Source organism: Lynx rufus, unplaced genomic scaffold, assembly GCF_022079265.1.
Source record: "Lynx rufus isolate CCGP_SWC_20201006 ecotype Redwood Valley unplaced genomic scaffold, mLynRuf1.p SCAF_3, whole genome shotgun sequence".
Classification (NCBI taxonomy): Eukaryota; Metazoa; Chordata; class Mammalia; order Carnivora; family Felidae; genus Lynx; species Lynx rufus.
The window spans coordinates 4032895-4048073 of NW_025814845.1; the positions used below are offsets into that span (position 1 = coordinate 4032895).

Below are 15179 nucleotides of genomic sequence, written 5' to 3' on the forward strand. Positions count from 1 at the left end.
GCTTTCATTTATTTTAGAGCAGCTATAAATCATGAATGTTCAAAAGAAAGTAAATGTGCTTAGCTAGGACAAATATTAGGATACAAAAACAGATGCGCAAATATAATGCTAATCAGATACAATACAGACCATCTTATAAAAATGTGTTTATGTGCGTACACATGACAATGGGCTAAACTTCACCATGGGGTAAAATGTGATTCTTCTGTGTCATCAGCACAGAAGACTTAACCGATTTCAGCTCTGATGTAGTTACTCAAACACACTCACAAGCCACACCCCCACATCCTCTCCCACAGGCATATACCCATGTGGGGGAATTTTCCATTGAGTAATACTGGAAAAATTTAAAATCTTCTGGTTCAAAACTTTTAAAAACCATCTCAAGTAAGCTTCATCAACATATCTAACGTTGGCCTCACTGACAAACACTCAGTGATAAGTATTAAAATGGAAATACAGGAAAGTAGATTATCTTATTTATTGGGTTCTTACTCGTCTGTTTCTGCCCTTTAATTCACCACTAGAATCGCAACGGTCTCAAGAGTGCTTAGCAATGAATGCGTATGCACTATAGAAACAAGTGCTTACAGCGAGGTATTATTAAAGATGAGCGAGATAGAAATTGATCCAGAATGATAGTTATTCAGTCAAAGAAATGTCTTGAATGCATAGATGCTATAATCAGATAAAGCTAAGATTTCCCTCCTCTATTGAGCCTAGGAATCAAGTGACACTTTTCAATTGCAAATGAAATACTAGTTGAAGAGAGATGAACCCCCTTGGGAATTTGGGCCAGCCACACCCAAATCATTGAACTTTGAATACAGATCCAATAGGCAGCTAGACACAGAATAGCACTGTGTATGAAGACGTTGGTTCAGCCATAACTATGTCACTGTAAGATTTGGGCCAAGGAGATCCAGTGTCCTCAATTATACGATGGGTTAAGAATACCTGTCCTGCCTTCTTTACAAAACTGCTGTAAGAACAAAGTACAATTGAAATTTATATATCCTTACTATTCAGTAATCTATGACAAGCAATACGTCCTTATCACCGTTAACGCCGAGAACCAGAGTCACTGTGGCAGGCGTGGTGGCGAGCCACTCGGCTCGCTCTTGAAACAAGAACTTGCTGATCAGTGAGTTGTCCAACAGCCTCCTGCTGCAGCGCCTTCTGGATCTCCCATGGTAGCTGAAGGTTGTGTTTTTCCCGGGCAGCCTCTGGCAATGACTTACATGGTGTTGCACTAGGACCTAGCCATTTCTGCCCCACATGGGACTGTCTCCACTATGGGCACTACTTGCTCTGGATCGTACCGGTGGACTGGCCAGCACTCTGCCAGGGCTGCGTTTCGGTTGGATGGCTTTCCTACTCATGTCTCCCTCCTTCCCTCTCCCTTCTCATAAGAGATCAGACCGCATCACAGCCCGAAGGCTCTCCCTGCCTCGTCCTGTTCTTTCTCCCCTTTATCTTTCTCAGGCATTCCCTCCGATAAATGTTTGCACGTCTAACTCCTGTCTTGGCATCTGAGTTCCAGAAGACCCAACTAACATCAAACCCTAATCATCTAAAAAGCAACCCTGCCAATATTTTGTTTTTTTCTTTCCAGAGATTTCCCTATGTATAAGCATTGTGGGATTTTTATTTTAAGATGGCTAATTCTTTTTTTTTTTTTTTTTAATGTTTACTATTTTTGAGAGGGACAGAGAGAGAGACAGAGCACGAGCCGGGGAGGGGCAGAGAGAGAGGGAGACACAGAATCCGAAGCAGGCTCCAGGCTCTGAGCTATAAATCAGAGTTCTCCACCGTCTCCCCATGGCTTTATAGAAGGAGGGTCAGATTCTTCCCGCACAAGAGCTGTGGCCTCTGCACAGCCTGTTTCCACGCCGGCCTGGAGGTCCAGCTGAGCGCGAGCAACAACCACACTGCCTTCAGTTCTGAGCAGTCTGCTCCTGAAGTAGCCAAGCCCCGGGCTAGACACTCTTGCTTCTTGGTTCACGTGCTATCCTGTGCGGGCGCACTCGAAGGTAGGCTCAGTTGAGTATCAAGAACCCTAACTGACAAGGAGCTTCTTCATCAAATGCTCCTGCCCTGACTCAGAGGCGTTACTTCCCATTGACCTTGGGAGAGCAGAGAGCCTGCGCTCTCTTGACCGGTTGGTAGGTGGATGGTTGGGGCCCCTTTAAGGGCACTCCTTGGCTGCTATTTCAGATGAGATGATCCGGAGCATGGTTTTGTGTTGTTTCCATTGTTATCTCTCCCCTTCTAATTCTATTTGTGACTTGACTTCTGCGTTAGAGCTACCACCGCATAAATATTCCGTAAATTTCACGTACAGGCTTTGAAAACATTTGAAGTCATTATGTGTATTCATTTCACCCAGAGCTCTCTCTTTTAACTTACTTCACTAAAGAGTTTAGTTATTTATACATTTTCATGTGGGTAAATCTGTATTTTCAGATTGTTTCTCTCTCCTTAATTTAGCTTTTCAACTTGATGGTTCAATTCTACAGGGAATGTACCTGGGAAGGTGTGCTTGGAAGGAGCCAGGCGAAATGGATAAAAATGTGGGCTCTCTTCCTACACGGAGTGAGATCAGTAACCTTTCTGAGCCTCTTTTCCTCGTCTGTATTGTAAAATGGGAATCAAATAAGATCCTCTTAGCCTTAGGAGGTGACAATATCAGGAGGCGTGCAATCTTCCTTCAGGGTCTCACTTATCTGAGGACGGTTCTCTTCCTTTGAAGGGAAGTCCACCATGGGAATTAAAAAGAAATGTTTTTGAACTTTCACTCAGACTTCAGCTTACTCCCTGACTACGAATCTGCGAATTCCATTTGTCTCCAAGCCACTCGACACAGAGTCCTGGAGCCTGGGCCATGGCCATTTCACACCAGAGCATTTCTGCTTTCCTCCAGAAAGAGCATTTCTGACTTCCTCCAGGTGATATTCACAAGCAGTCTCCTTTTCTACTACAGTCGTCCGGACACTTGAATTTCCAGGATCACAAATACAATAGAGCTTACGTTCACCAATATCTTTAGCCTGAGGAATCTCAAAAATCTAAATTCACAAGTCCTACCACTCCAGAAATAAAGGCAGGGGCAGGTCCTATAAAGAGCATAAACTTGGGAGTCTCACATAGATCTGTCCTGTGCGAATTGCAAATATTTCAGCAAACCTTCTTGTCACCTTTATTTCTCATCTGTAACATAGGCACGAGGACCACATTTACAGTTTTCTCTTTAGATGATACGCTTTTAAAAGCCAGTTTTTATTTTTTTGCTTCTTATAGATATTTCTTCTGTGGCTTGAACTTTCGAAACCGAGATTGAGTTTCCAGTTTCCATGGTAAAAGGTTTTTCTTTTTCTCCGAGGTCAACGAAGTGATCCCTCGAAGCCACAGAACGTCATCTTTTGAAATCATTGGAAAATGGGTGGAGGCATCAGATCCCCTGAACCGGAGAGAACACAGAGCCCAGGCTACCACGGCGAGAAGCATCTGCTGAAGGAGAGCGGCTGTGTTAGGTAGCATTGCACCCTGTGGACTCCAGTTTTATCTTTCCCGTCAATTAGTACGATGGGAAAATACTTGTAGTGTTCGATCATGTCTTCCACCGAATTAAACTTCTGAAACACGGAAAAGAAAGTTAATGAAAATGTAAATATCTTTTGTGTCTGTGGGTTAAAGCACAGAATTAGATGCTTCATTTTAGTTAGAGAAGAAGTTAATTCAATTTATATATATATATATATAATATATCTATATATAATATAGAGATATATAAAATATATTAATATACATAATATATAAAATATATATATATATTTTGAATTGTGAAGGTGTGTCATAAAGTGTTTTTTTGTTTGTTTGTTTGTTTGTTTTTTTAAAGAATGGGTAAAGCCAGCTCTGGAAGGATGAGAGATAAAAATGATAAACTAATAAGGGAGAGCAGGGTGCTTGGGGAGACCAAAAGTGAGCGGGTCAGGGCTCGACCTTCACTTCGTAAATTGGTCAGAAGGCCTCAGTGAACTTCCCTCCTGGAAACCCCTCCGTTCCAAGGAGTCCTGGGGTAATCAGAAGGAATAGAGCTGGCCTCAGGGTGCTGGTAGCTGTTAGCCAATGTCCCTTCCTTCCCAGGGCTTCTTGTGAAACACCGAGGTGATAGCAGACTTTCACATGTTGATGTTTCTGGAGGTACACGGGTAAAGGGCTGTGGACAGTGAGATTATTTCTTTTTCCTTTTTCTTTTTTTAAAAGTTTATGTATTTCAGAGAGGGAGAGAGCAAGCACGAGTGGAGGAGGGGCAGAGAGAGAGGGGGACAGAGGACCTGAGGCAGACTCAGAGCTATCAGCACAGAGCCCAACGTGGGGCTCCAAGTCACGAACCACGAGATCATGACCTGAGTCAGGATCAAGAGTCCGACTCTGAACCGACTGAGCCATCTAGGTGGCCCAAAATTATTTCAAGCTTAGGGAATCAGGATGTGCTTTGCTGAAGATGTAGACTTGAAACGGGCTATGCCTTCTGGGTGATTCTACATGAAGGGGCAAGAGGCTTAAGGATCCTAAAAGCAGAGGAAGAAGCATGAACGAAGACGGATGTTGAGGACAAGGGGGCACAGACAGTGATGTTGCTGAACTGAGTTTGGGTGTGTTCTCAAAGGGAATACTGGAGGACGAGTGGGAAGAGCTTGCTCAGCCTGCCTTGCACACCTTAAGATGATGCGTGCCCTCGATCCTCCTTGGCCACAACCCTGTAAGGCGAGCAGGGCAGGAGGAATGGCCTTCATGCAAGAGCTAAGGAAACTGCAGCTCAGAGACGTGGCCTGACCTGCTGGGAGGTCACACAGCTAGGGGGCCAGGACCAGGAATGGAACCTGGTTTTTCTGGACATGAGTCTGCTCTTTCCCTTCTGCACCTTGCCAGTGGCGTGTGAGCCCGGATGCCGACAGACCAGGATAGAGACGACACAGCCCGAAGGGAGGGAGCCATGGTGGGGATGACTCTGATGCTGTTCTAGTGTCATACACACTCCTCCCTCTGCCCAGTGCGCCCCAGCACAGAAATGTTTGCGGGCCTTCGGGACATCCAGAAGGAATGAGATGGCCTCGGTGCCGGTCCTCATGGGGATTACATTCTAGTGGGGGCAGATGGAAAATAGTTTCCTGTGTAAGTAGGTAATTTCATTTAGGGATAATGTGCTCTGAAAATAGCTTGGAACTCAAGAGGGACCTGCCCTTGGGGCTGCATGTGGTGGCTGGGAGGGAACTGCTGTTTCCTCAGGGGAGTTCTGAGTTGAAATACAAGAGACCTGTAACTGCCATGGCGGTCCCATCCTTCCCGCCACTTGTGGAGGGTGTGAAGAGTAAAGAGGTGTCACAATGGGGGAAAGAGGCAGGCAATGACGAATTTCCTGACATGGGCCAGTCCCTAGATCCACTCCGTTCCTGCCTGTCCTGATGATGGAGTTCCCAGGGTTCTCCGGTGTTCCCACCCAGGCTCATCCGACTTTGTGTTCTGTCTTTTCACACTGAAAACAGTCCTGATGAAATCTGTAAGTGGCTGGCCCCTCTGCGCCTGTTACTGTATCTGGTTTCAGTGAGATGACCCGCCTGTCCACCCCTAACAGGTATTCAATAGCTACCAGTTCCTACCTGATGCCGAGGTAAGGTGGTTTTGCCAGGGGTCACACGGGGAAAGCAAGTGTTGTGTTACAGAGGTCGTAGGTGAAGGGCCTGTGGGGACCGAGTGCCTGAGTTCCAAACTGGGCTCTCCCACTCACTAGCTGTGTGACCTCAGGCAAGTTTCTTACACTCTCTGTTTCAGTTTCTTTACCTACGGACAGGGATGGTAACATCAGGACGTACCTCTGAGGACCATTGTGAGGATTAATTGAGTTGACACATACATAGCGTTTAGAAGAGAATTTAGTGTATACAGTGAGTGCTCAATAAAGTCAGTCATTCCTATGACCTCATCCTTTCTAGGTTTGCCAAGAACACGAACAAAGACCAATGAAATCACTGGAGAGGTTTATAGACCATCACTGTATGCTTTCTACGCCATCAGGAAGGCTTTTTTATGGTGTTTCACTTCCAGTTATAAACTAAGAACAGAGTTTTCTCTTTTTTCACGTTTGGCAAGACCAAAAGTAATGAAGGCAAGCTTGTCACGTGGAAGTCTTCTGTGACATTGGTTAACCCCACGTGGCACAAAGGAAATTTCTCTTCCCTGATGTTCATCTTCAGAGGGAAAATGCTTGCTTCCAGAATATTCTCATTCCTGCTATCTTTAGGATGGTCTTGAAATCATGAGTCAATATTAATTATTTTAATGACCTACTGCCTGGATGCCAATGTATATGAAATCATAATTTTAATAAGTGGTAGGAAGCAAGCAAGGCGTCATTTCTTATTATTTCCTCCTTGTGATAGGCCCACAACTGACACATTAAAGAGACTTTTAAAAAATATTATAACTAAGCTCTTAATTTTATATTAAATGATTTTTTTTCCAGGAGGAGAGCAAATGTCATCCTAATATTAGGTCTTAAAAAACTTGTTTACGCATCAGGCTCTGTGCTGACAGCTCAGAGCCTGGAGCCCGCTTCGGATTCAGTGTCTCCCTCTCTCTGTGCCCCTCCCCTGCTCATGCTCTGTCTCTGTCTCTCCTCTCAAATAAATAAACATTAAATCAAATAAAAAAAATTTGTTTACACCTCTTGTGTTTGGCCTATATACCAGCTGTAGGCAATGGTTGACTGCCAGAAAGGTAAGTAAATCTGTCTGGGTGCACGCATAGGAGCGAGAGAAGACAAGAGAAACAGAGCAGCAGATGGAAGAAACGAGAAGCCGTAAGCTCATGGGCCCATTGTTTGTCTCTACTGGTTTTTAAAGTTGATCAGGTTGGGGAACCTGGGTGGCGTAGTCAGTTAAGCGTCTGCCGACTCTCGATGTCCACTCATGATCTCATGGTTTGTGAGCTCGAGCCCCGCGTCGGGTTCAGTGCTGACAGTGCAGAGCCTGCTTGGGATTCTCTTTCCCTCTCTCTGCCCCTCCCCCCTCTAAATAAATAAGCAAACTTCAAGGAATGGTCTGGTGATGGAAATTGCTCCCTTCGATGAGCTTTCACGGAGATGTTGACAAATGTGATTTCTAAACTTAGACGCACGGTTCATGTCTGGCAGCAGATGAAGTTCCTCAGGTTATTAATGGCAGGTGCCTCTCTGGCCAGGGCTGGGGTTCTACCAGTTGCTAAATATTTCCAGCCTCACCCCTGCTCAGGTACATGCATCGATGGGCACAGATTAGCAGGGTCTCCCTGGCCGGCAGGGACTCTGTGTCCCCAGAATGGGGATTCATTCAGAGAAGAGGAAGAGACAGCGTGACCACGGAGGCAGAGATCAGAGCCATGTGGCCCACAAGCCAAGGAGCCAAGGATCGCCCAGAGCCACCGGAAGCTGACAGGGGCAAGGAAGGATCCCTCCCTCAGTGTCCAGAAGCCCCGCTGATACTTTGATTTCAGGTGTCTGGCCACCAGAATCGCAGGAGAGTACATTTTTTAAAGATGTTTATTTACTTTTGAGGGACAGAGCGTCAGCAGGGGAGGGGGCAGAGAGAGAGGGAGACACAGAACCCGAAACAGGCTCCGGGCTCCGAGCTGGCAGCACAGAGCGTGATGTGGGGCTCGAACCCACAAGCGGTGAGATCATGACCTGAGCCGAAGTCGGATGCCCAACCCCCCGAGCCACCCAGGTGCTCCACATTTCTGTCGTTTTAAGCCACCAAGTTTGCAGTACTTGGTTACAGGCCCCAGACAGTGAAGGCGATGGGTCTGTCCGAAATCTGAATTCAGACATGAGTTTCTAGCCACGTGGCTAACAGGACGATGCACATACCTAATCTGCAGTAAAATGGACCTTCCCAGGCTTATTCTTGGCAGACGCGTGTGGGTTTGCTCGCCTTCTGTGCTCGCTTTCTGGGGCCTCGTCCAGGCGTCCCCTGCAGCCCCCCAAGCCCCGGGAGAGCTGCACCTCACCTCTGCCCGGGCGCACAGGCCTGATGCAGGGGCTTTGGGGAATCATTTACGATGCAAACCCATACTGACGAAGCACCTGCCCTTTATGAGTTCGGCACTCTGTTTACATCATCTCATCTTACATGTAATAACTCCCTGGAGACAGGTGTCGCTGCATTGGATGTGTGGTTCAATTCTAAGGTTTGCAAGACAGCCCCACAGCCACGAAAAACCAAAATTGTCCCTGAAGTCCCTGTATCTCATTACCTTTCTCCTCCAGAGTCGGACTGAGACCCTCATTCTTCACTCGAGCCCCAGGTGAAGTAGCTAGTGACTAGCCTGCACTCAGCACAGCCTTACTGTGTCCAAATCCTTTCTTCCTTTTGCAAAGCTGGGAGAGTCTCCCCCAGCCAGGCGGGGGTGCCCACGCATGGAGGGGTGCAGGAGGGAGCTGAGGGCAAGCTAGACCGCCCCAGCCTTGTGCCGGTGCCCGTTCGCTGGGAGGACGGGCAGGAAGAACCAGTGTAAAGTCTCACTTCTCACCCAGTGCCTGGCACACAGGAAGCTTCCAGAAAAGTGTTAACTATTCTTCCACCCACGTTCTGGGCTGTTTTCAAGGAGGCTGGGGACTCTTTGCGTTTGGTCACGATGTTATCTGAGACCATATGAATAGTTATGCAGGATGAGAAATGAACCCCAGCCTTGCCGTGTACCTGCTGTGACGGGGGCGGGGGGGGGGGTGGTTACTTAACATTTCTGTCTTCGTGTCACCGTCTGTTAAATGGAAATATTGGCGGCACCTAAGTCCCAGGGTCGCCATGAGGATGAAATCGATCCACTTCGTAATTGTTAACGGCATTGGCTGCTTTCTGTGCACAGCAAACATATGTAAGTGTTACATAAATACAGGAAAAAGGAGGCTTTTGCTTGGGGGAAATGCATGGGAGGAGAAAATTCCAGAATAACCCAAAAAAGGGTTTTCTTAAAATAGGCATTTGGATCCTTGAGGGGTCCTTGGTGACCGTAATTGGAACAGCTCACCTGGAAGCTGGCGGTCTAATCTGGGCTGTCACAGATGGTAACTGCTTCCCTGCTGGGACAGTGAACTGGATGACAATCTGATTAAACGCTATTCGGATGCCATCCCTGGGTCGCTGTTTCCTCTTTTACGGGCAGACCAGTGTGGCATGCTGGGGAAGAAGCGGTGACCTCTTTAGGTCTGGTAAAAGGGGCTCACGAACGCGTCCTTCCCAGAGGTTTTTGGAGGTCCAGGTGAGAGAGCAAAGGACACAGCATCCGGTAGGGGCCCCACGCGTCAGGGCGCGTGATTTCCCTACGCGTCAGGGCGGTGTCCCGAGCATTTAAAAGTCGTAGACAGCTTTTTAAAATAATGTGAGCAGTTCTATGAACTGGAAGAAGACAGAGGGCAGAGCGAAACTGAGCTGGGATATTCACTAACCACAGGCATCTAGTTAAGGGGGGCTGTACCCCAGTTATTACAGTGACTCGGGATTAATAGTGAAAAATATAATAACTAACCCTTACCGTAGGCTTGCTAAACCCCTGGCCGGCTCGGAGGGTGTTAACGTTCAGTTAAGTCACTAATCCTTAATCCCAAAGGGAACATTGGCTACTTCTCTCTAGCTTTGCCATAATACTCTCTTATTATGGCTGTATTTAGAAGATTTATGTATTAATCTATCTATCCACTCATGCTCTCCTTTCCGTCAAAACTTTCCCAGGTTCCAGCAAAGGCCCGTGTTGACCGCAACTCTCCAGCCACATGTGATTCCTAAAAAAGGGCTGTGGGTCAGACGCTGGGTTTAAGCTGGAGTCTTTTATTTATTTTTTTAATGTTTACTTATTTTTGAGAGAGAGAGAGACAGCGTGCGAGTGAAGGAGGGGCAGAGAGAGAGGGAGCCAGGACCCCAAGTGGGCTCTGCAGTGACAGTAGACAGCCCCACGTGGGGCTCGAACCCACAAACCGTGAGATCGTGACCTGAGCCGAAGTCGGACACTTAACTGACTGAGCCACCCCGGCGCCCATAAGCCGGAGTCCTCACGCAGCTGCCGACAGGATTCCCACATACCTGCCTGCCTGATGCGTCTTGGCAGCCCCAGCAACGTTCCTCGTTTTGATTTCTAGCGAAGAATAATGGGCAGTTGTGTGAAAGTTTTGTTTTCACGCTGTATTTGTTTTCTCGGTCCTCCGTGACAAAGTACCACAGATAGAGAGGCGTGGGGGCGCCTGAACAACAGAGATGTACCGTCTCACAGATCTGGACGCCGAGAGGCCAAGATTGAGGTGTGGGCACATCGGTTCCTTCTCTCTGCTTGGTGTGTAGACGGCCATCTCCTCGCTGTGACTTCACAGCCGTGCGTGTCTGTGTCCTTATCTCCTCTTGTGGAGACACCAGTCATATTGGATCTGGGCCCGCCCATATGACCTCATTTTACCATAATCTCCTCTTTAAAGACCTTAGCTCTAAATACCCAATTACAGGGGTGCCTGGGTGGCTCCAGTCTGTTGTGTCTGATGCTTGGTTTCGGCTCAGGGCGTGATCTCACAGTCTGTGAGTTCGAGCCCCATATCACTGCTTGGGATTCTGTCTCTCCCTCTCTCTCTGTCCCTCCCCTGCTTTCTCTCTCTCTCTCTCAAAATAAATAAATAAACTAAAAAAAAATACCCCAATACAGTTATATTCTGAGGTACTACCTGTTAGGTCTTCAACATATGAATTCGGAAGAGCTGGGGGACAAAATTCAGCCTGTAATACGTACCAACAGATACAACTGAGGTCTGGAGATGCTACATGAGAATCACCGAATTAGAGAAGTCCAGACAAGAAAAGAACATTACATTTGAAGAAACCAAATCTCCGAGAAGTTACGTCACTGGCCTGAGCTCACATTCTTAGTCAATGGCGACTCAGAACTTGAACCTTACCCTTTCCTGCCATCCCCTTCCCTGCCCGCCTTCCTTCCAAGAAGAGCTGCCCTCTCACTTACTCTTCGTTTGTCTCTAGCCATTTACGGAATTGTCTGAGCCTCAGTTTCCCTACCTCGAAGGTCGGAGCAACTGTTATATCAAGGAGATGTTATGGGTTAATGTGAGGTGATTCAGATAGACCAGGACTACCATAAACACATTCAGCCCAAATCAATCTCCTTTCTTCTCTGTATTTATACAGTTGTCATGAATGCCCTCATTGACTGTCTCACCCAGCCGCCTACCAGCAGACCCGTACTGATGTGGGGCATGCTCAACATGGCCCTGAATACTGTGATGGAACTCACATTCAATTTGGAGACACAAACCTAAGGGTTCCTAATGCAGGCGGATGTTGTCAGGATGTCTGCCCTGGGAATTTGGCCCTGGGGCGGGGAAGGAATGTGGCCTTAACACCGACACAGGCTTCAGAGGAGGCCTCCCGGGAGGCAGAACTGAGATGTGTCCTGCAAAGTGAGTTTTCTTTAATGGGCCAGAGCCTTGCGAGGGTGCAGGAATGGTCAGGATTGGCTGGGGCCCCGAGGGCTGAAGCGTAAGGTGGGCGGGGATGCTTGTAGAAGGGGCTGGAAGGGAATTACAGTCTCCACCTCCAGGGCGGCGCTCTTCTCTCCTATCCCAGCAGGCGTGGGGATGCGACCGACTGATGGCTTGGCCAGCATCCCCCAACTTACCCCCTTGCTGTCGTTGGTCTGGAAAAGGGAAGCTGTCAGGTTATACCCACCTCGTCTCCCCTGAGTCCTGTCCCCAGGGCAAACTGCTGATTCTTCTCCAGGAAACGGATTTTCACGTTGTAGACTCTGTTCCCATAAAACACCACCAAAACGTAGGGTTCTTCCCTGGATTTCGTGGAACAGTCTCGGACCAAGAAAGTGCCATCCTGAAGCAGAAGGAAGAATGGCCTCTTGTCAGGCAGGCCAGAACCCTACCCCAACAGTGGTGGCAAGAGTGACACTTGTGCGTATGAAGTTCCCAAATGGCTTTCTTTCTGGCAAACAGGTCTTTGGTTCAGTTTAATTCAATGAGTATTTATCGAATGTCAATATGATCAAGGGGTCTTGTTTTCTGAAAACTATACCGGTCAGATTATGACATCCCCTTCTTCCAAATCTCCCACCGTCCCCGACTGTCCTCTATGCCATGCCTACAACCTTAGTATGATGTTCAATGGATAGATGCACCGACCTGTCTTGGGGATTTTGTTTCCTGAATCTCGGCTTCGGCCAAGCCTCTGTTTCTCAAGGGCACTGTCTTGCTTTTGGGCGCTCAGCATTTTCCCAGGCCGCCCCATCTGCAGGGAGTAGCCCTCCACCTCCCCTCCCAGAGGGGCTTCCTTCTCCTGCCCATGTTCGCATCTTTCCTCTTCTGCCTGATGCTCAGGTGTTATTGTAGAGACAGTGGGAGCCAATGCAGGCTTTAGCAGGAGAGGCTTTTAGCATAATAAGTGGGGCCTCTGGTCAGGAGATGTCAGTATAGGGCAAGGGTCCCCAAAAGAGAGGTGGGGCTTCAGTCATTGATAGCACAAGTAGATACGTGAGGGAGGGGATAACATAGCCTCAGGTGAAGGGAAGGCAGGTGCAGGGGAAGAAAGAGGGGACGCAAAAAAGGATTAAGAAGATATCTGGGAGATAGGAGGAAACCCAGAAGCTTCTGTATGACAGAAGCCAAGGGAGGAGACGGAGAATTTCCAAAAAAAGGTCCATTAGCGTGAAACGGCTTGAGGGCTGCGAAGAGGCAGGCTGCAGGGACCAGGTATATCCTGGGGAAATGCTCAGGATGAACGTCTGTCTGGACATAAATGGGTGGGAAATGGAGCGATTCTCCCGAACAGAAACACACCGACAAGACTTGGTTTTGTGGTTACATGCTGTCTTTTATACGATGACAAATACTGAAAAGTCTCTAGCTGTAACTGCACAGATTCTTACGTAGATGAGTACAAATGATCTATTAGGCTACATCTAATTAGATGGGTGCAGCACTATTTTTTATAGAGATAGATCTATATAATAATTTATGCCTATGACTGTTACATATAGTTATCTCTATGCAGACTATGTTTTATATCTATAGATCTATAACTATATTACAGATAACTAATATAGTATTATAGATCTTGATAACAATGCTTGTAATATTATGTAATAATACTATTAGTATATTAAATTTATAAATAATACTAAAAAAACTAGTGACGTGATAATGCTGGTAGCTAAGGTTTATCGAGACTCGCTCTCAAGATGCTAAGCATGTTACACACATTATTTCACGCGGTGTTTACATAAAGCGTGAGAAGATATTTTCTTCCTATTTTACAGGTAAGGGAAATAGAGCCTAATTGCTTAAGTGAACCCACGAATGCATCAAGGCTAATTAGTAGAGTACCTAAAAGCTAAGCCCAAATCTTTGCTCTTTAAATGAATCAGCCTCTGAGTACATGAAGTGGGATTGAGGAATTTTCTGGAACTTGTTCGGCCTCAAACACTCAGCCGTAATTGAAGCCTTAAGATTCGAGCACAGAACACTGCCCAAGATCAGAAAGGGAGAGGAGGCCAAGACACGCCACTGATTTTTGGATTTATCATCTTAACTTCTGCAATGAGTTTGTCACAGTGAATCTGGGCAATCTTGCAACTTAAATGAAATTATCTGTCATTAATTGGAAACACGTTTTGACAAAACGGAGACCAACAGAACAGGAAAATATGCAGTTATCCAACTGAGATTCTCTTTTCTCAGTGCTTTTGTGGGAGGAGGCAGAAGGGAAGCAAAAGGAGGTTTGCCGGAGTGCCCAGATGTTTCTGGAAGGACGTTATGTGATGTATACGTTGCTCTTCTAGAACCATCCACGCAGCGGCTCCTGGAAGCAGGTCTTTAAGAGTAATTTTTCTGGTGGGAGACAGGCTCAGAGAGCACTGTGGCTCATTGGGTACTGATAGCCAAGAAGAAGAGGCAAGGTCGGAGTTGGCAGCCTGTTCCCACATGTACCCAGCAGCTGTCAGCCATGGTGGGATTCCCCAGGAACAGGGAAGGGAGGACCCTGTAGCCAAGGCATCACCTATGGCTCCCCATTTGAATGTAAAGAACTATAAATGGCTCCTAGAGGCAGTTGTGATTTTGTGAAGAGAGCGCTGATCTTGAATACAGATTCTGCCGCTTTTTCCTTTACAACCAACACCTTGGTTTAGCCTCAGTTTCCTCACCTAGACAATCAGATAGTTCCAATTATTTCTAATAGGTTCAGGAGACTATGTTAGCAACCATTTAATTTCCTACTGCTGCTGTAACAAATGACCATGACCTTTGTGGACTAAAACAATTGATTCTCCTCCAGTTCTGGAGGTTGAATTCTGACATGGGTTTTTCCAGGCTAAAATCTAGGGGTCACAGGACTGGGTTCCTTCTAGAGGTTCTCAGGAAGAATCCATTTCCTTGCCTTTTCCGGCTTCCTGAGGCTGCCAGGGGTCCTTGACTCATGGCCTCCACGTCTGACTTTGACATTCCTACCTCGTCTTATAGGATTCTTGTGATTACATTGAATCCACTCAGATAATACAAGACAGTGTCCCCATCTCAAGATTCCTAATTTAATCACTTCTGTGAATTCCTTTTTCTATGTAAGGTGATGTATTCACAGGTTCTGGGGATTAGGATGTGGGCCTCTTGTCAGGGGGCATTATTGTATTTACCCGAGAAACTTATGTATAATTTATCTTGTTTAATTTTACAGTATCAATCCTGAGAGCTACATTTTATTAAAATTTATTGGGGACCTATCATTTACTGACCCATTTACTAATGAATGAATGTGTTCATTTTTGTATTTCCTCATTCAACACCAAGCATTGTACTGGTTAGCAGAGGAGAGGTTTCAATGTGGCATCACTCTTGAGACCCTATCACTTTTGAGATAGTCTCACAATCGAGTAGGGCTCTCTGCCCATAGTAGAATAGTTGCTTAATAACTATTTGCTATTTGTGATGATGGTTGTAGGGGTCATTTGATCTGCCCATAAGTGTTTCAGTGCCCCTCTCCTTTTGGTCAAAAGGGGTTGTCCTTCCCCATCCTCTTGGAAGGTAGACCTGGCTGTATGAATTGCTTTGGCCAAGGAAGCATGAGCAGAGATAAATGTTCCTTTTGAGAGGC

At 46.6% G+C, this 15179-nt stretch overlaps 1 protein-coding gene across 1 annotated transcript in view; it reads right to left on the reverse strand.

Annotated features, from left to right (window-relative positions):
* Window positions 1-3420: 3420 nt before the first annotated feature.
* CLNK (cytokine dependent hematopoietic cell linker) overlaps window positions 3421-15179 on the reverse strand; it is a 123476-nt gene continuing 111717 nt past the window's right edge. The window contains exons 21-22 of the mRNA XM_047091333.1: window positions 11757-11912; window positions 3421-3635 (exon numbers count right to left, since the gene is read on the reverse strand). Of these exons, the coding sequence (XP_046947289.1) occupies window positions 3489-3635; window positions 11757-11912 (303 nt within the window). The 3' untranslated portion in view covers window positions 3421-3488. The remainder of the gene's footprint in view (window positions 3636-11756; window positions 11913-15179) is intronic.